The 20,977-nt window shown below is 39.9% G+C and overlaps 1 protein-coding gene across 8 annotated transcripts in view; it reads right to left on the bottom strand.

Annotated features, from left to right (window-relative positions):
- The window catches only part of LOC118118665 (interferon-induced, double-stranded RNA-activated protein kinase-like), a 74,234-nt gene that overhangs the window by 26,688 nt on the left and 26,569 nt on the right, over window positions 1–20,977 (bottom strand). The window contains exon 4 of one of the 8 annotated variants that reach the window (XM_047342169.1): window positions 13,252–13,384. The exons of the other annotated variants lie outside the window; for them this stretch is intronic. Coding sequence (XP_047198125.1) covers window positions 13,252–13,384 — 133 coding nt within the window. The remainder of the gene's footprint in view (window positions 1–13,251; window positions 13,385–20,977) is intronic. 8 annotated transcript variants of the gene reach the window in all.

The raw sequence follows: 20,977 nt of genomic DNA on the forward strand, positions 1-20,977 counted from the left end.
AACACAGCTTTTAGTGTTCTTTTTTAAGCTAATAAAGAAAATTTCTGCCTGAATTTGATAATCTGGGACACTTGTATCATGCTGTTAAAAAGTTTCAAACTAATTTTAGTTTTATGCATGACAAGGTTAAATACTACCAATTTTAGGCATTATGAAAATTACTGAGAAAATGAATGACAAAATGTATATTATTCATGGAAATGTCCTTAAGTCATATTAACATCTAAAAGTCATATTTATTCTCTTGGCAAAGAACCCTAGTTTAAATACAAAGAAACTATACACCAATCTAACACATTCTATCTCAGGGAACAAACAGTCGTGGGCAGGTGAGAGACCATCATCATCATCGATCAGCATATTGTCTTTCTACATGTTTCATGAAACATATGGCTGCCGACCACAGGACAGATTCTTCTGTACTTTGGGATCATTCTGTCCTGGAGAGCTACTGATCATGTGCTGATATAAGTTTAAACAGACAGGGACAGACTGTATTTTACCATTTACCCTGGTCTGACAACTGCCGATCATATGTTACATCTCTTCAGGAGGTCTTTGGTTCTGATTGACCTCTTTCTGTGACATGACCCCATGAAGTCATGTGATTTCAGCCATGTGATGTCCATTCTACCTTATAGTAAAAAGTCCTGCTGACTAGATTTAGTTGGAACGGGAGATAAACAGACAGCTGAGGTGTCCCAGATGACCTGAATTCCCTCTGACATGATTTGAACTGTAAGTAAAAACTGGGACAACCCTGCAGCTGTATATTTAAAGTCGTGATATTCTAATAGTGTCATGATTTAATCTAACACGTGTATAAACTTACGTCTTCTCATGGTCGGGTCCTCGGAGCCTACCTCTTCAAAATCACCTCGGAGCCTGTTTTCCGTGCGTAATTGATTAGCTCATCCATGTAGTTTACAGCCGCTGGCTATCGACGCAGCGGTCGAAATTCAATCTAAATTCCGTTAAAAAACATAGCAAACAAAGCACGAAGGTGAACGTGTTTCTCTCGGTCTTCTCACTGGTGTTCAACTCACTGCTCTGTGCATATGCACTCTCTCTCTGCTCAGCTCACTGTGCAGAGTTTCGATTTCCCGGATGAACACTATTCACGTTTCTTTTTTTGTTTCTTGTACTTTTATTCAACATTGAATAGTTTACAAACACTGGGACAAAGGAAATATGATACTCGGTATAATAATAAACAGGCAAAAGAAACTAATGAATAATAAAACCAATACTTAATAATACAAATATAAACTTTAGGCATCAGAATGAAATGCATATATGATGTCAAGAAAATGAAACGAAAGATGAGAAGTATAATAATATTGTTCAAATAAACATAAATGATGAAAAATACATAAGGAAAATATACAATCTTAATGAGGTAGGCAATTAATACAATTTCTTCTTTTCATCACACATACAAGACAATTCTTTGATAGTATATGTACACATAGACCAGGGTATTCTAACCAAAAATGTAAAAAGAGGTCCAAAGTTAAAGAAAAATTTCTAAAGCAAAGGTCCGAAGATCTTAATGTCTAACTATTTAGTGTGATATATTTAAGTAGCCTAGTAGTTGTATCAACATCTGCATGTAATAAATACCTGACTGTCAAATCAAATGAATTCAGCATGATCTAAAACTTTTGACAATATTTATTGTCACGTAACATAGAATTGAAGGTATATGTATGATTGCAGATATGTATAATGTTCTCTCATTAACTAAATAAAAGTAGGGTTGCATTTCAAAATAAGAGAAAATAAATCAAAATGTGAAAATCAGGCATGTTCAAATAAAGGGCTTAACCTCAGAAAATAAAATAAATGTGGAGCAAGTTTTGAATTTCCCTTTTCTGTTTCACATCTTGACTCAAAAGTCTCAACCAATTTTACAGATAATAAATTCAATACATCTTAACAATTGAACAGTTTTATAATCACTTTCTTCCCTTATCCTAATTTCACTTTGTTCGTCTGTTTTCCTCCCTTTTCTCCGTCTCTACTCCTCTGTTTCTCTCCCTTTCTCTGTCTCACTCTCTGTTTCTCTCCCTTTCTCCGCCTCACTCCCTCTGTTTCTCTCCCTTTCTTGTGGTCTCACTCATCTGTTTCTCAACTTTCTCCGTCTCACTCATCTGTATCTCCCTTTCTCCGTCTCACTCTATCTGTATCTCCCTTTGTTTTCTCTACCTGTATCTCATCTTTCTTTTTCTTCTACTGTCTTTCATGTGTAATTTGCCCTAACTCTCATCTGTCTGCACACTGAGTCGCAATGTTTACTGCCTGAATGCACAGAGACTTGATTGGCTGAGTAGTATCACATGGGATGGCTTAACTCGCATGCAATTGGTCTGTGCCTTTCCTCATCCAAGCAACCACTACCGCCAAAGACTACAAAGCTGCGCCGGTTACAATAGAAGCGCCCTGTCAGGTTTTAAATCTCATAACCTTCTGTTTTGGCTGTAGGTCCGGGTCCGCATGGGATTTGTTTCTGTCCGACTCGGACCGTGGTCCGCCTGTTAGTGACCCTGGATCTAGGACATCGTTCCTCATTTCAGCACAAACTGCACCACCCTGTCACTTGGAGGATAAGGGGCCTCCAGCCTTTCCGGAGCAGGTCCATTGCTGAAGCCTGTGGGAACTTCTGATAGGCAAAAAGTAGGAATGGCAGCCATCGGTCCCAGTCTCTACAGTGTCATTCGCTAAACTTCTGTAGCATCCTCTTCAGTGCCTGATTAAACCTCTCACCCAGCCTACTCCTGGGTCTGTGGATGTATGTGTGGTCTTGACTGTAGAGATGCCTAGTTGTTTGTGAAAGAGCTGCATCAGCCTGGAGGTGAAATTAACTTATTCACAAGATCTCATCTGGAATTCCAACTGGGAAACCAGCGAACAGAGACAAAATCATGGAGCAGTGATAGTGCAGGGAAAGGCCTCTGGGAAATGGCTGGCATAGTCACACACTACTAAAAATATATTGATGGCTAACACTGCTTTTCACAAGGGGGCCTACAATATCCTACACCCATTGACAGTCACAGATTTATAACGTTGAACTCTAGCTTCTTTATTCCCATGGGTCAAGCTCTTCAGGTCAAGTATAGCAGCGCCTGTGACCTTAGCTTTGCGTATGGGACACAGAAGCTTGTGGCCTGGCTGCCAAAGTGTTGGCAATAGAAATAAACAAACTTTACCAGATGGTCGTTGGTTTGCTGTGGTGCCGGTGTTACCTCGAAACTCCTGGTCAGCTTCTCGTAAACCTGGGATGAGGCGGCTGGACCAGTAGACGGGGCCGTGACTTTGGGGTGTGTGGCGGGTCCTCCCTCTCCGGGTATTGATGTACTGAAGAGCCAGTTTGGCAGCTGCAAGTCCCTCCACTGGCTCATGCTCCTTCACCCAGGTCCTCACCTCTAAAGGGAGAATAGAGGAAGTTGCCCAGGACGATGGCTTCCCCATCTGCTCCTTGGTGTGCTGCTCAGGTCACCACAGGGGCACAGAAATTGGACTGAACTGCTGCCGTAAGTCTCTGGTGAGATGTCAAACTTCATCAGCAGTGCTACAGCTTGAGGTCAGTATAGCAGGGGCTTTTCTCATCCATCGCAGTGTAGGGCTTCAGTGCCTTCCTGATGGCCAGAGGAACGAGTCATATGCCCACTTCATTCTCTGGCCATTTCCAGGTTTTGGGCAATACGCTCAAAACGTGAATAAATAGTTCAATGTCTCACCATTTGATATTGTGATTTTTGGCTCAGAAAAATGTCTCCACTTGGTCTGGAGTGGTCTGACTCACAGGAGCCATGAAACTGGGAGGGGAAGGGTGCCTCTGGCAGTCATCCTGACGTATACGGGCGCTGGTGCTGGCAGGTCAAGTCTGGGGGCTGCTACTGTAACTGTGCTTGAAGTGCTTAAGTATAATGAGATGGGGCCTACTGACAGGTGGCTATGTGTACTTGCAGCAAGTCTCAACCCTCTGATCTGTTCAATTCCCAGCCCATGCCTTCTTGGGCAAGATGCTGAACTCCGACTGGTCTCTTCATAGATACAATGATTAATTGGAAGTCACGATAAAAGCGCCAACTAAAATGCATGTAATGTGATAATGTAATGTAAAAACACAACAGTATATTTTACAAGTATTTCTGATATATTCTTGCTTGTACAATACTTTACTTCAAAACACTTTAGGAAACATTAGACTGCCTCATGGTGAGTCCTAACAACATCAGCATAATAAAATAATATACCCCGTGGTTTTCGAGATTAAATTGTCTTTGTTGAATACATCCCTTAAATATTCACACTGCTGGTGAAAATATAAGTGAACCTCAGTGACTGGTGAAACCACCATTGGTAGCAAATAACATCAAACAAAAAAGGTCTTTCTCTAGCTGTGGATCAGACCTGGGCACAGTGATCAGGAGGACTATTGGGACTGGCCCTTCCTAAGGGTAACAGTCTGGATGTCATTTCACATTGTCTCTGCTCTAGCTAAGGTCGAGGCTCTGACTCCAAAAGGTGATTCTGTGGTAGAGTAACTTGGTTGTAAGGGCTATGTCCTGCTGCATCACCCAACTTCCGCCTGAGTGTTAACTGGCCGTAGTTGACTGTTCATGGCACAGAACAAACGACCCCTCATTCCAGTGGGATGTGTCTCTAGAAACCTGACAGGCTGTCTGCAGCTGTGGATCACTGTATCCAAGTTTCAACGCCACATAAACCATCTTGCAACTGCACTCACTGTATCCATACGGTAATATTCCAGGTTGGACACACACACACAAAGTAATGTCTCCATACCTTCTGAGGACATTACATTGACTTCCTGACACTTACCATAACCATAGTTACTACTACTTAACCAAAACCTTAACCTAACATTAAACATGTCTTCATCTTAAAATTAACTACTTTCGTTATGGGATATGCTTTTGTCCCACTCAGGAAGACAAGTCCTATAAGCTGATCAGTAAAAAGATTTAGGTCTCTACAACATGAGTAATACCACACCCACACCTGCTCCCTACCCTAACCCTGAACCTTACCTTACTTAAAATGTCATGACTTTCGTAATCATGCCTCTGTCCTCGTGGAAGTAAAAACAAGTCCCAACTTAAGGTAAATGAAAAACCTCATGAGGGTAAATTTCTGGTTTCTGGGTGCATTGTCTCCACATCTGTATCCTTCTTTAATCACTTGTTTCTTTTTTGGCCTGTGTTTAAAAATAAAAATAATGTTTACTTAGTGCAGCGTATGCCGCCTGTGAGAAGGCCGTCAAGTTGTCTGGCATGTGCAAAGTTAAAACTTCGAGTATAACCATTTGCTACCAAGAAAAAACAAACGTTGTCGACTGAGAGGCCGAGGTCCGCCCAATATTCTGTATGACACACTAATCAAAAATCTGAAATCTGTGAAAATGTATTACATCGTTACATTGTATCATAACCAAAATAATAATATCTTTCTTAACTTAATATATTTATGGCTCCTACAATCATGATAGCATATAGACAGAAACAAATTTTATTTCCTTTATGATAATCAATACAAAGCAAATGGCTGTAATGATTTAAAACACTTTACATAACATAGAAGACATTTCCATTATTGAATAAATATCACTTGATTACATTACATTACATTTCATTTAGCTGAAGCTTATCCAAAGCGACAAGCAATAAGTGCATTCAACCATGAGGGTACAAACCCGTAACAATAAGAATCAAGAAAGTACTTTCTTCTTCAAGAAAGCCAAAACTACAAAGTGCTATGGGGCGGCACCATTTAAGTGCTACTAAATTGTTAGTTTAAACTTTTATTCAAGGTATAGTCGAAGAGGTGTGCTTTAGTTTGCGGCGGAAGATGTATAGACTTTCTAAGGTCCTGATGTCATTTGGGAGCTCTATTTCACCATTCAGGAGCCAGGACAGCAACAGTCGTGATTTTGTTGAGTGTTTAGTCAGAGAGGGCAGCAAGCCATTGGCAGATGCAGAGCCAAGTGAATGGGCTAGTGTAACGCTTGACCATGTCCTGATGACTGACCCGATCCGTCTGCAGCACTGCACGCAAGTACTAATGTTTGAAACGTGATACGCAGCCACTGGTGAACCAAAAAGTGAAGGGAGTTAGAGGAGCGGAGTAGTGTGAGTGAATTTAGGTTAAAGACCATCGTATGCTGCATTCTGATGAGCTGCAGAGGTCGGATGGTGCCAGTGGTGCAGACCTGCCAGGAGGAGTTACAATAGTCTAGGCGTGAGATGACCAGAGCCTGTCGCCTTCTGAGAGATCCCACCTCAATGGGCGTCACATGATAATTCTCTGTGGGTCATGATAAAATTGATTTTATATTTCATTCATGCTACTGTTTGTATTTATTAAGCTCCTAATGTACACAACCCAAAATCACACCCATTGTCATAGCTATGTGAGATTACATTACATTACATTTCATTTATTGACGCTTTTATCCAAAGCCACTACAATAAGTGCATTCAACCGGTCTGTTTGTGTGTGTGTGTGTGTGTGTAGTTGAGTGAGTTGTTTGTAGGCTACAGATCTCAGGTTAAAGCATATTAAAAGCTATCAACTGTTTGCCAAAAAATCATAAAACATCAAATGTATAATCAGAGGAGACAGATGTTTATAACTTCTATGTGTGTGACTGTCAGACTGGGTTACATTTGCTGATGTTCAGTTTTTTGAGGCTGAGAATGTGAGCCAACTTTTCCAGCTCTGCCTTTTATACTTGCTTCAGCTCTCGTTGTTTTGTTCTTTACACAGCATTGACTTATTATTTGTTCCTGAGAAAACAAACAAACAGCAGAAGTAAAAAGCTTTAATTACAGTTGTTCAACTAAGAAATTTGTCATGCTGCAGCATTTCTAAAATCTTCTCATAACACTGTTGTGTGTGCTGCTGATATTTTACATTACTGTTTAATATATTATATGTCAGCCTCCCCTGCTGCTCTGTTGCTGACCATCATGGCTAACTCACACACTTAGAAAACACTGCTTTCATGTGACAAACATTGAAGTAGGATAAAATGAATATGGATATTTACCTCTTGAGAAAGTGGAAAACTCTGTGAAACTTCTGATTTCTGGGTATCTCCGAAAACCTGGTTTATGCAGTGATAAAAAGAATGAATGGGCAAGACAAACTTCGATATCGTGATAATCTCAAATAATAATTTCTGCTGATCATTGCAACAAAAGTAAGGGAAAGATTAAATAAGATCAACATTAAAGCTCTAAGTACCTTATTACTGGCCTGTGCCATGATTTTATCTGTGATACCTTTAATAATAATATTCGGGACATTGATTTACTCACCTTCCCCTCTTCATATTGTAGACATTTTCCAGAGGGAGTTTGGGTATATCAGCCCGAAGGCTAATATTCACCTTCCGGTCATAGATGTTCCCTAAGCTTGTAGAAACACAGTATTGGTGATATTGTATTTATATTAATGTAAGTTATTTCATAAGTAATTGACTCACTACTGACTATTTTGATTCTATTTTAAAATATTTTATTTCATTTTTCTTTCTCATTTGTAATAATTTTTATTTTAAATTTTTGGCCGGTGTATAATATTATAAATTTAATTTCCGTGCAATCTTCAAACTGCTTTAAATAGTTTCTATTGTTTGTCTTCAATTTAATTTTGAATGTGTAAAGCTGTAACCTGGTTTAAATTGGACTCATCTTAGTCTCCTTATAATGATGAATGAGAATTCAAAGGAAAACGCATAGTAAGGTGTAAATTCACTCTACAGGCCTCCGTGAATATTTAAGTACTAATGATACCATGATTTCCAGAAATAATTTGAAAATGTAAATTTTAGCTATAATTGTAACTAAAAATAAAAAACAAGAACATGCTTCCAACCAACTTCAGGGATAATGGGGGTCCCAGACTCTGGCACCTTTTCTGGGGGGTCAGAGGTTGAAATGTTTGTGTAGCATTGGTCTAGACAGACAGGATGTTTACTGTATACACCAACTAGCAGGTGGGCCGTGACAAAGACCCTGATGCTGTCCTATCTGATCCGGACCTATAACTGATGAATCACTGAGACCAGAAATTGTGATAGACCCTTACTCAGGTAAATCATCTCATGTGACGCCACTCTACAATCAAATCTATGAATTTCATGAGCAAATATTTTTAACAAAAAGAAAAGTGAAACAAAAATCTACACTTTTTATTACATTTATTTTTAAATTCTGAACACTTTATTTTAGAAGTAAGCATTAAAAACATTCTATTTGTCTTATATTTTTCCGTGATATGAGAGAAGAGCATTCATTTTATTTATGTATTTATTAATCCTCCAGTGCAAAGTGAAACTGAAATGTATATTATAACATTGTTGAAATACTATTGTATTATATTTTCTTGATTGTTGATTCATCTAATCTATATATATTTATAATTTTGTTCTCTATCTGACCTGCTGTATTTTATCATACTGGGCTTTTTTGTCTCTGTTGTCTATGTATGATGGTTTGTAAATGAGTAAATTCGAGCAGTAAACAGGAGCTTGAAAATTTAGATGTATACTTTTTCTTTATGTCACAATTCTCACTGCCTCCAGTGAAGATACAGGTGACAGCGTAGCCCTGGTAGGCCAAAATTAACTGTCTCATAGAACAGTTATTAATTTGGCATCTGAAGACGGGATGAGACAGGTGATATAGAAATACCATAATGTGTGTGTGCTTGGACACATTAGATGTTTAGATTAGATTCTTATCTATCATGCATAACCATCAGCCACCACAGAGACCTGATCTCAACATTACTGACTCAGTCTGTGTGTGGAAAATACAATTACTGAATTTGATGTAAGTTTGTCTTTTATATGAGGGATGTGTTGTATCACAGAATTAGTACAGGATGTAGGGAGCATTGGATGCATTTAAAACCACACAGGAAAATCAAAGGCATCTTACTTGTTCGGGAGCCATGTAAGAAAAGGTTCCTGATTTGTTAGTTCTCTCCATTGGATTTTCATCAAGCGATATCATCAGCAGTGACTAGACCAAAGTTCCCAATCTTCACTGCTCCATCCTGTCCAAACATGATGTTGGCAGGCTAACCATTGGAAAGAAAGCAGCAATCAACATCAAGCTCCTTCAATGATGTGTAATTACCTACCAAGGAGGTAATACAGTCATTTAGTTATAATGACGATGATATAACGATGATGAAATGCAACTTTTTGCTTTCCAAATTAAATTGAAATTACCACAATATCTAATGGATCTTACCAAGCGAAATGTAAGGATATCGAGATGATCAATACAAAAGAATGACCTCAGACTGCGTCATGTATGAGACTTCGAAAGAGTGAAATGTCTTAACAGCTCAATGGATTCTGTCTGATACTCTTTATTTTCTGCATCTAGTCAAGAATAAAACCTGGTGTGTAAATGTTGAACTGTGTCATAAAATATGGTCTGAGAACTCAGCCTTATATAACGAATTAAAAATCCAGGCACAACATTAAAATAAAAAGACAAACACAACCTGGGAATTTTCATTCTAAAAACAGCTTCATATGGTAAAATAAAGTGACTTGCTTCAGGGGTTTTCTCCACATGTATCCTGAATGTGTGGGATGGGAGTGAAGTACACAAAACACATTGACGGTACAATTTAATCACAAATCTGTACTAGCTATTTAAGCACATTAGAAGAACTTTGTCTGACCTTCAGGTCCCCGTGGATGAGTTTTTGGAGGGGAATGTACCTCACTCCACTGACTATTTGTTGAGCGCTGGTTAGACTCTCATGTCGTCTGTTGGAGTCTGGCAGAGTTCTCGATTCCTCTCATTTATTCAGTGTCTCAGTGTTTTTGAGCCACATAACTCCATTTGCTTTGGGAAGAACTGTATGGCGGATTCCCTGATAGGAAACAAAAACATTTGGTGCAATGTCACACATTCATTTTTAGTAACAAAAGAGTACGTATTAGTGGATGAGACTTACTGAGAAGAGCTGCCGTCTGCTGAACTGTTCTGCTTGTAACCTGTATCCTCCATCCAACAAGTGGTAGTATCGCACAATGTTGGTGGATGGGGTCTGATAATGCCTTCACCTTCCTCGCAGAGCTTTTCTGATAATTCTTTTTTAATGAAAACAATCCTGGTGCATCAGTTACTGAAAAGTTACTTGAACAAATATGTACATCATACTCGAAGAGTTGCATACTCAACTTACTTTTACTACTTGATAACTGAGGGCATATACTTTCAGCAGTATTTCTCTTACTTCGTGATACATGACCATAGCCTTTTCCAGACTTATGGAATCAAACTGTGATGTAACCTGTAGAGGCTTACAATTTTAACTATACAGTAAAAATGCGTAATGTCCTGTACATGACTCTACACCAATTAATTAGAAAATAAAATGTGTACATCAGGCAATCCTTTGCCTTTTAGTCTTACCTGGACTTGGTTGGTGTGTTACTCACTATCGCCATACCTCGCTTTTCCAGCAGCAACCTGAGAGGATAAAGTAAATATAAGATATGCATTTAAAATCAATGGTTTTGGACGGGTGTATGTCCCCTCCTCCACACGTCGTAGTAGCTACAGCGACAGTCTGTCAGAGGATTCTGAGTTTTGCCAGATGGATGATAATTATCGTGGTTTGACCAATAATTTAGCCTCTGTATGATGTACTGTCAGTGCATTAAGAGTCACTTACTGGGTATAAAAAAATATGCGAATCCTATAAAGTTTTAACATAGGCTTGTTGTGACCATGAAGAGGAATATGCATCTCTTCTCCAGCCAATCAGGAGGATGTAGGAAGACACAGGCAGCGATTCAGAGGTCCCTACCAATTTAAGTTTATTTACATTAGCATGTTTTTGCATGTGGTCAGATTTGTAGATTTGTCAAATACTAGTTCATCTAAACGTTGGCTGTATATGAAAGTATCTATGCATTTTTTTTTCTTCCTCATAATACAATAGCTTTAAGCCTCAGGTATGATATAAATGTTGCCCCCGCCAGAGACCATATTCACCACACATTTTATAGTCACATCACACTCAGAATCCTATTTACAGCCCAAATGTAAAGATGCATATATATTTAACTAAGAAAACAGCCCTAATGGAAGTGGTTGAATGCTATCGTTAGTTGCTGTTGTCTAATAGTAGCTAATGAGCTACCAAATAGGTCGTTTAACCTTGAAACATTTTAAATATGTATTTTCTTTTCAACTGGTGATCAGTTATTGACCTGTGAAATGAAAGTAGTTTGTCAGATTCTCTGTGTTTATTTGACTTATAAGCAGTGCTTCCACCAGCTGAAAATATAAAATGAACTGTATTAGTCTGTATTAGTACCTATAGCCTGACTTATAAGTCAGTATTAGTAACTATAGTCTGCTGCCACCACTTTAAAAACTTGTGGCAGCAGATTCAAAGACAAGCTACGTTTTCATATCAGTGATTTACCCTGTTGATAAATTAAAGGGCTGCCACTCAGCTGATATATAAAATGAACTAATGAATTGCATGTGTTCTTTTGAACATTTAAATTGTAACACCTTATACATTTGTTGATGCATTGCAGGCGTCCTTAAGGTCAACTGTGTCTGAAAGTGATGCACACCAACACCATCATCACTGTACGTTTCTTCAGTGACTCTGCTATGAGACACAGTGTGACTATGGTCTATTGATAAGGTGAGATCTCAATTGGTCGTTGGCACTGCATTTACAGGAAGTTTTCCTTAAATTGTCAAAGACAAAACTAACTAACTAACTACTATTATTATCATGCAGGCTGTACAGTATATTATATATACAGTTTTAGAGCGATAACAGACAGACCTGATCCTTAGTTGGGTTCGTTACCGAGTCATTTGAAACTGTTGCCATGCTTTGTGACTGTGGCTCAGCAGACTCTCTGGAAGAAAACAACGTTAACAGCCTTTAGCTTTACTTTTACTGGAAGCTCTACAATCTATTTAATAGCAGAGTCACTGAAGAAACTTACAGTGATGATGGTGTTGGTGCATCACTTTCAGACACAGTTGACCTTAAGGACGCCTGCAATGCATCAACAAATGTATAAGGTGTTACAATTTAAATGTTCAAAAGAACACATGCAATTCATTAGTTCATTTTATATTTCAGCTGAGTGGCAGCCCTTCAATTTATCAACAGGGTAAATCACTGATATGAAAACGCAGCTTGTCTTTGAATCTGCTGCCACAAGTTTTTAAAGTGGTGGCAGCAGACTATAGTTACTAATACAGACTTATAAGTCAGTATTAGTACCTATAACCTGCAGTAAAATCTAACTACCTGGCTTAAATGCCTTATGATCAAGGCTTTTAATATAAAGCAGACACCCACATGGCGACCTGTGGCACAAAGTCGGTCTCTACAACATAGACGAAATTTAACCTTTCTTCCTCTGACAATACTATTTTCCCTCTTTATATAGTACTCTGATGAGTGTAAACAACAGTTTTTTATATGAGAGAACAGACCTGATCATTGAGAGTGTTTGATGAGTCCATGAATACTATGGAGTCACTTGTACTCATTGGTTCGCTTTGTGATGACGACATCATGGGTTCCCTAGCAGAAAACAATGATAGACATAAGCACAGATTTCTCAGAATATAGTGATATTTCAATAAAACTTTAGTGCTCAGTATATGTAAATTCTCAGTATATGGTGATATTTCAGTAATACTTTAGTGCTCAGTACATATAAATACTAAATAGTTACAGTAGTTAACCATAATCTGTACTCCTAGTAATGTCCATAAGTGCTTACAGTGAAGTTGATGTCGAGGTTGAAGTTGATGACATCATGGGGGATCGTCATCTTCGGACACATTGGACCTCAAGGAAACCTAAAGTGTTTGACATAACAATATATATACATATATACGATTGGATTTTGCCATTTCATTCAAAAGGTTGTTGCCACTGTTAATATGAGCCTTTATCACAGCGACAGTTTGCTGTGATGTCTGTCAGCAGGATTACTCAAAAACTACTAAACCAATTTCCATGAAATTTTGTGGAGGGGTGGGGCACAACCCAGGAAATAACACGTTACATTTTTGGAGCTGATCCAGGCGGGCAGATCCAGGATTTTTTCCCCACTTTCTTTAACATGGCCAGATGGGCCATTGGCTTGGCTCCTAGTTATTATATTTGATAATACAGAGAGAAGAAACTATTGAATACCTTGCTGTCCCAGTCGGACTGCTCTTGAAGAGCAGACCAGGCCTGCTGAGCAGCATTTTGTTGGGCTTGCTTGATAGTCTTACCCTCCCCCACAGGGTACTCCTTCTCTTTGATTACTACTTTGTAGGTGAATCTGCGTTGACAGGGAGGAAATATTTAGATTTAGATTAATCATGATGTGTCAAAAATGTTCTTTCTTGAATCTATCATGAGTTTTCAAACAGTATCTGCAGGCAGCATAGACTGTTTATAAAGATGGAAGACCTGACTGCTCCCCCAAAGTGAAGCCAAATCATTTTTATTGCCCCCTGGTGACAGGCTGCAGTATATATTCATAAATCCTGCCTCCTCCATGTTAATGGATGGGACATGGACCAAAATAAAAACTCAGATAGTTTTTGTCAAAGATGGTTTCATCATTTTAGGTAATTCTTACCAAACTGATTGTTTGTTCAAGGGATCATTTTCTTGGTAAGTTTGGTTTAAATTATTGCTTGATGCTAAAAACAGGGTGAAACTACATGATTGACTGAGACTGATTTGTGATTGACCTTGTTGTGTATCAGTGGAACTTTGAAACAGCAGCTCCACACCATGATCACTTACATGCAGGCTGCTCCTCTTTAAAACGTCAAAAATCACCAGATGGCAGCAGCTCCCTATCTGGGATATTTGGGGCTTAATTTTTCTAGGAGGAAGTGGAGAAGTTGTCCATCTTTATATACAGTTCAGTTGTGTATATTCAGCGTACAGAGGTAGGTTTAGTTGTACTACCTGGAAACTATGTGGCCTCCACCGCTTCTATTCACTTCATGATGTAATTATGGGCGAGGCTTTTTTCTGACAGTAGTGGTTGAGAATTCCTTTGAAATTTGTCTCTTCAAAGCTGTTGTCATTCACACTCTGGTTATTTACCACATTGCTGCAATGAACAAGTAGCACTTCACATTAATGACACATCAAATGAAAACCATGAATTGCCACTGTGATATACTCACCTGGCAGGTTGCTTCTCCAACAAGCCTCTAAGGGCATGTTCAGCAGCATTATTTGGCTGCCTCAGCTTCCTCCCACACCTTCGATACACCTCACCGTTGCAGGATACCCTCTGGGTGACCCATGGAGAAATTGTCAAATCTTTGTCAGACAGTAAAGTTGACCTGAGAAGGCATTAGTGGGGTGGGAAAGTCGTTTAAATTAGCGTAAATGTACACATGATACCACTTCCCTGCCTCTAGAATTACTATTTGAACTCATTGTCTTTGTTGTGACAACTGTGAGTTCTTCACATACTCAAAGAAAATAGAGTTCAGTTACGCTTACGCCTAAAAGCTGAAAGTGTAACAATGCGCTGAGGCAAACGAAAACATAGTCCTGCATCCTTAATTCAAACAGCTAAAGTTTGAGGTACTTGAACTCTTCTTTTTGTGCAACTCTATCACATGTACCTGATCACTCTTCACTGCTGACTACAACAAAAGATGTTACATTCCAGAGGCAGTGAGCAGACTATTTCTGTTGCAATTAAAGGACACATTAATGCAAACAATATAGTGTGAATTTGCAATATTGACTTCTATGACTTATTCTGATATTTGTTTTACACATTAGATCAACATATTATACATTTCTGTATTCCTGAGAAGTTTTCTAACCACACCAAGAAAGAATGGCGATATACCAGAGGAGACATACCACAGTTTTGGTGCCTTGAGCCAATGTTAAAATTCCCGCTCGAATTTGATAATCTGGGGACACTTGTATCATGCTGTTAAAAAAAGCGAAACCACCTTGCTTTTTTATGCATGACAAGCTAAATACTACCAATTTTTAGGCATTATGAAAATTACTGAGAAAATGAATGACAAAATGTATATTATTCATGGAAATGTCATGAATTACATAACATCTAAAAGTCATATTTATTTCATAAAGAACCTAGTTTAAATAAATAAACTATACAATTAATCTAAAACATTCTATCTGGGCGCCCCCAGGGAACAAACAGTCGTGGGGCAGGTGAGAGACTATCATCATCATCATCGATCAGCATATTGTCTTCTTCACATGTTTCATGAAACATATGGCTGCCACCACAGGACAGACTCTTCTGTACTTTGGGATCATCTCTGTCCTGGAGAGCTACTGATCATGTGCTAGATATAAGTTTAAACAGACAGGGCTGGTGACTGTATTTACCATTTACCCTGTCTGACAACTGCCGTATCATATGTTACATCTCTTCAGGAGGTCTTTGTTCTGATTGACACTTCTGTGACATGACCCCCATGAGCCATGGATTTCAGCCATGTGATGTCCATTCTACCTTATAGTAAAAGTCCTGCTGACTAGATTTAGTGTTGAACGGAGATAAACAGACAGCTGAGGTGTCCCAGATGACCTGAATTCTACATGACGGAAACTGTAAGTAAAAACCTGGGACAACCCTGCAGCTGTATATTTAAAGTCGTGGATATTCTAATAGTGTCATGATTTAATCTAACACGTGTGTATAAACTTACGTCTTCATGGTCGGGTCCCCGGAGCTCACCTCTTCAAAATCACCTCGGAGCCTGTTCTCTGTGCATACTGCTTAGCTCAGCCACGAAGCTTACAGTTGCCATTATCGACGCAGCGTCGAAATTCAATCTAAATTCCGTTAAAAACATTGCAAACAAAGCACAAATGTTAACGTTTCTCTCGGTCTTCTTCACCGGTGTTCAACTCTCACTGCTCTGCGTACACATGCACTTCCTCTTTCGTTTCAGCTCACTGTGCAGAGTTTCGATTTCCCGGATGAACACTATTCACATTCATCAGTTTTTTTGTTTTTGTACTTTATTCAACATTGAATAGTTTACAAACACTGGGACAAAGGAAATATGATACTCTCGGTATAATAATAAACAGGCATAATAAACCATGAATAATAAAACCAATACATAATACAAATATAAACTTTAGGCATCACAACAAAGTATATTTGAAAAATATAAATGAAAGATGAGAAGTATAATAATACATTGTTCAAATAAAACATAAATGATAAAAAATACAGAAGGAAAATATCATAACTTAACAATTAACAAACTTAATAAAATGTCTTCTTTCATCACACGAGGACAATTCTTTGATCGTATGTATTAGCATAGACTAATGTAACTTAAGAATGTAACTTAAAAATGACTTGTAGTAGTTTTAAAAGATGTGTGAGACCAATTTGTATTCAGCCAACCAACTGGTGAAGGATTGTACTCTTTGGTACAAGGTCGAGGGCAGTCTCGGATAGCTTCCACCTTATCTCACTTGTGGTCGCACCTCTCCTCTTTCCCAGTTAAAAATTTCTAGGTACCGTGGTTCCTCTGTGCCCAATTACACTTGGACGGATTGAGTGTCAGCCCTGCCTTTTGATTTTTTCCAGAACTAGCCGACAGGTGATGTAGATGTTCCTCCCAGGTGTTGCTGAAGATGACCACATCATCAAGGTAAGCCGAGCTGCAATAATCACAACCCTGGAGGACTCTGTCCATTAGTCTTTGCTGTGGCTATGCTCCAAGTGTAGTCCAAACGGCATATCACTGTGAACTGGAAAATCCAGTTGATGTTCGGAATGCTGTGTATGGACGACTGACTCATCTAGTGGCACTGCCAGTATCCGCACAGGTCAAGAGTGGTGATGTATTTGGCAGACCCGATCTTCTCCAGTCATCAATTGGGCATGGGGTAGCATCAAACTCTGAGATGGAGTTATTTCCGAAGTCACGTATATGGGAGAGATCCATCCTTCTTGAATACTATCAACACTGGACTGCACCACTCTGAGTGGGAAGGCTCAATCACCCGAGTTTAAGCATTCCTCCACCTCCTGCTGTAGTCTATGCCCTAACTGTTGTGGGACACGGTAGGGACGCTGGGCGAATTGGTCGCTCATCCTTTAAGTGAAATCACATGCTCACACAAAGTGGTTCTTCCGGGTAGCAGCAAAGAGGGAAGGAACTTCTTGAAGACCTGGAGGAGCTGTGCAGTATAATTTCCTGGAAGATACCAGCCAGTGAAGGCCTGGTAGTATCAGCAAATCTCCGACCCATCTCCTTCCTCCCTCTATGCCCACCTCTCTTACCAATAGAACCCTCCCTGGAGCCTCGGACTGACGCCCACTCCTTCAGTAGGTTCACATGATACTTCTGTCACTTTTTCTGGGTGGTGAACCCTCATAGGTGACAGGTCCCACCTTCCGGTGATGGTGTAGGGCCTGCCACTTGCCAAGAGCTTGCTGTTTGAGGAAGGAAGAAGTAGCAGAATCTTTGCCCAGGCTGGAACTCCCGTAATGAGCCTGTTGGTCATGGCCAGGTCTTTTGGCTCTTTTGAGCCTCACGTGATTAACTTCAGCCTCCTCTTTTGTATCTAGACAATCGCTCTCTCATTTCCAGCACAAACTGCACCACCCCTCTGTCACTTGGAGTGGAGGAAGGGGCTGCAGCCTTCCGGAGCAGGTCCAATGGTTGAAGCCTGGGAACTTCGATAGGCAAAAGTAGGAATTAAGATATTTGTCCCAGTTCCCGTTAATAGTGTCATTCACAAACTTCTGTAGCATCCTCTTCAGTGTCTGATTAAACCTTCCACCAGCCCATCTGTCTGTGGGATGGTAAGGTGTGGTCTTAATTGCAGAGATGCCTAGTTGTTTGTGAAAGAGCTGCATCAGCCTGAGGTGAAATTGGTCCCTGGTCTGTCCAGATCTCATCTGGAATTCCAACTCTGGAAACCAGTTGTACCAGAGCATGCAAAAACTGCGGGAGCAGATAGTGTGCAGGGAAAGGCTTCTTCTGGGAAATGGCCGGGCATAGTCACACACTACTAAAATATATTGGATGGCCACCACTGCTTTTCACAAGGGGGCCCACAATATCCTGCTACCCATTGACAGTCATGATTTATAACGTTGAACCTAGCTTCTTTATCTCCGTGGGTCAAGCTCAGGCCGGGTGCATAGCAAGCGCCTGTGACCTTAGCTTTATGTATGGGACACAGAAGCTTTGTGGCCTGGTTGCTGGCAATAGAAACAAACAAAGTCCTACTAGATGGTCGTTGGTTTGCTGTGGTGCCGGTGTTACTCTCGAAACTCCTGGTCAGTCTCTCTTCTTGTAAACCTGGGATGAGGCGGTTGGACCAGTAGACGGGGGGCTGCACTCTGGGGGTGTGGCTATCCTCCTCCGGGTATTGATGTACTGAAGAGCCAGTTTGGCAGAAGCTGTGAGTCCTCTCCACTGGCTCATGCTCCTTCACCCAGGTCCTCACCTCAAAGGGAGTACATGGAGAAGCACCCAGGATGATGGCTTCCCCATCTGCTCCTGGGTGTGCTGCTCAGGTCACCAGGGCACAGAAATTGACCTGAACTGCTGCCGGTAAGTCTCTGGTGAGATGTCAAACTTCATCAGCAGTGCTGCTTTTGAGGTCAGTGCATAGCAGTGGGCTTTCTCCTCATCCATCGCAGTGTAGGCCTCCAGTGCCTTCCCAGACAACAGAGGAAACCAGTCGACATGCTCCACTCATTCTCTGGCCATTTCCAGGTTTTGGCAATACGTCTAAAATGAATAAATAGTTCTCAATGTCCTCACCCATTTGATATTGGGGGATTTTGGCTAGAAAATGTTCCACTCTGGTCTGGAGTGGTCTGACCTGCTTGAGGGAGTCATGAAACTGGAGGAAGGGTGCCCCGGGCAGGTCATCCTGACGTATACGCCTGTGGTGCTGGGTGTTGGCAGGTCAAGTCTGGGGCTGCTTACTGTAACTGTGCTTGGCGCTTGGGTTATACTGAGATGGGGCCTACTGACAGGTTGCGGCATTTGCAGCGAGGCCTCAACCCTCTGATCTCGGGTTCAATTCCAGCCCATGCCTTCTGGGCAAGATGCTGAACCCGACTGGCCCTTCAGATGTTGAATGTACTAATTGAAGTCGCTGGATAAAAGCGCTAACTAAATGCATGTAATGATAACAATGTAAAAACACAACAGTGTATATTTTCTGCAAGTATTTCTGATATATTCTTGCTTGTAATAACATTTCCTTTATCAAAACACTTTAGGAAACATTAGACTGCCCCCATGTGGTGAGTCCTGCTGTGAACATCAGTGACAATAAAATAATATGACCTCAGGTTTTCGAGATTAATTTGGTCTTTGTTGAATACATCCCTTAAATATTCACACTGCTGGTGAAAACATAAGTGAACCCCTAGTGACTGGGTGAAAACCACCATTAGCAGCAACAACATCAAACAAAAAAGGTCTTTCTCTAGCTGTGGATCAGACCTGCACAGTGATCAGAGGATTTTGTTGATCATTCTTCCTACAGAATAGTTCCGATGTCATTTCACATCGCTCTGCTCTGTTAAGGTCGAGGCTCTGACTCCAAAAGGTGATTCTGTGGTAGAGTAACTTTGCTGTTAGGGCTGTCCGCTTAATCACCCAACTTCACTGGGAGGTTAACTGGTCAAGTTGACTGTTCACACAGAACAAACGACCTCATTCCAGTGATGTGTCTCTGTAAAGTCCTGACAGGCTGTCTGCAGCTGTGGATCACTGTATCCAAGTTTCAACTACAAACCATCTTGCAACTGCATTCATTGCATCCACATGGTAATATTCCAAGTTGGACACACACACACAAAGTAATGTCTCCATACCTTCTGAGGACATTACATTGACTTCCTGGACACTTACCATAACCATAGTTACTACTTCTGTTTAACCAAAACCCAACCTAACATTGAACACGTTCATCTTAAATTGGTAAATTTTTGTTATGGGATATGCTTTGTCCTAATTAGGAAGACAAGTCCCTTACAAGCTGACTGTAAAAAGATTTTGGTCCCCACAACATGAGTAATACTCATTATTGACTCCTATTACCTGCCCTTACCCTAACCCTGAACCTTACCTACTTAAATGTCATGACTTTCAGAATCATGCTCTTTGTCCGTAAGGAAAACAAGTCCTAACTTAAGGTAAATGAAAAACCTCATGAGTGGTAAATTTCTGGTTTCTGGGTATTGTTCCACATCTGTATCCTTCTCTTAATCACTTGTTTTTTTGGCCTTGTGTTTAAAAATAAACTAATGTTTTACTTAGTGCAATGTAGTCGCCTGTGAGAAGGCTTTCGTCAAGTTGTCTACATGCAAAGTTAAAACTTATATAACCATTTAATACTTCAAGAAACAAATCTGTCGCTGAGAGGCTGAGGTCCGCCCAATATTCTACATGACACACTAATCAAAAAATCACTGGAAATCTGTGAAAATGTATTACATCACATGATTGTATCACATAAATTCAAAATAATAATATTCTTTTCTTAACTTAATATATTTTATGGCTCCTACAATCATGATAGCAGATAGACAGAAACAAATTTTATTTCCTTATGATAAGAATCACTACAAAGCAATGGCTGTAATGATTTAAAACACTTTTACATAACATAGAAGACATTTCCATTATTGAATAAAAGGTTTACTTGATTACATTACATTACATTTCATTTAGCTGAAGTTTTATCCAAAGTTTACTTACAATAAGTGCATTCCAACCTTGAGGGTACAAACCCGTAACAAGAATCAAGAAAGTATTTTTCAAGAAAGCCAAACCACAAAGTGCTTACAAGTAAGTACCATTTAAGTGCTACTGTCTAGTTTAAACTTTTATTCATGCAGAATGGGAAGAGGTGTGTT

Source organism: Hippoglossus stenolepis, chromosome 12 (assembly GCF_022539355.2).
Source record: "Hippoglossus stenolepis isolate QCI-W04-F060 chromosome 12, HSTE1.2, whole genome shotgun sequence".
NCBI classification, from domain to species: Eukaryota; Metazoa; Chordata; class Actinopteri; order Pleuronectiformes; family Pleuronectidae; genus Hippoglossus; species Hippoglossus stenolepis.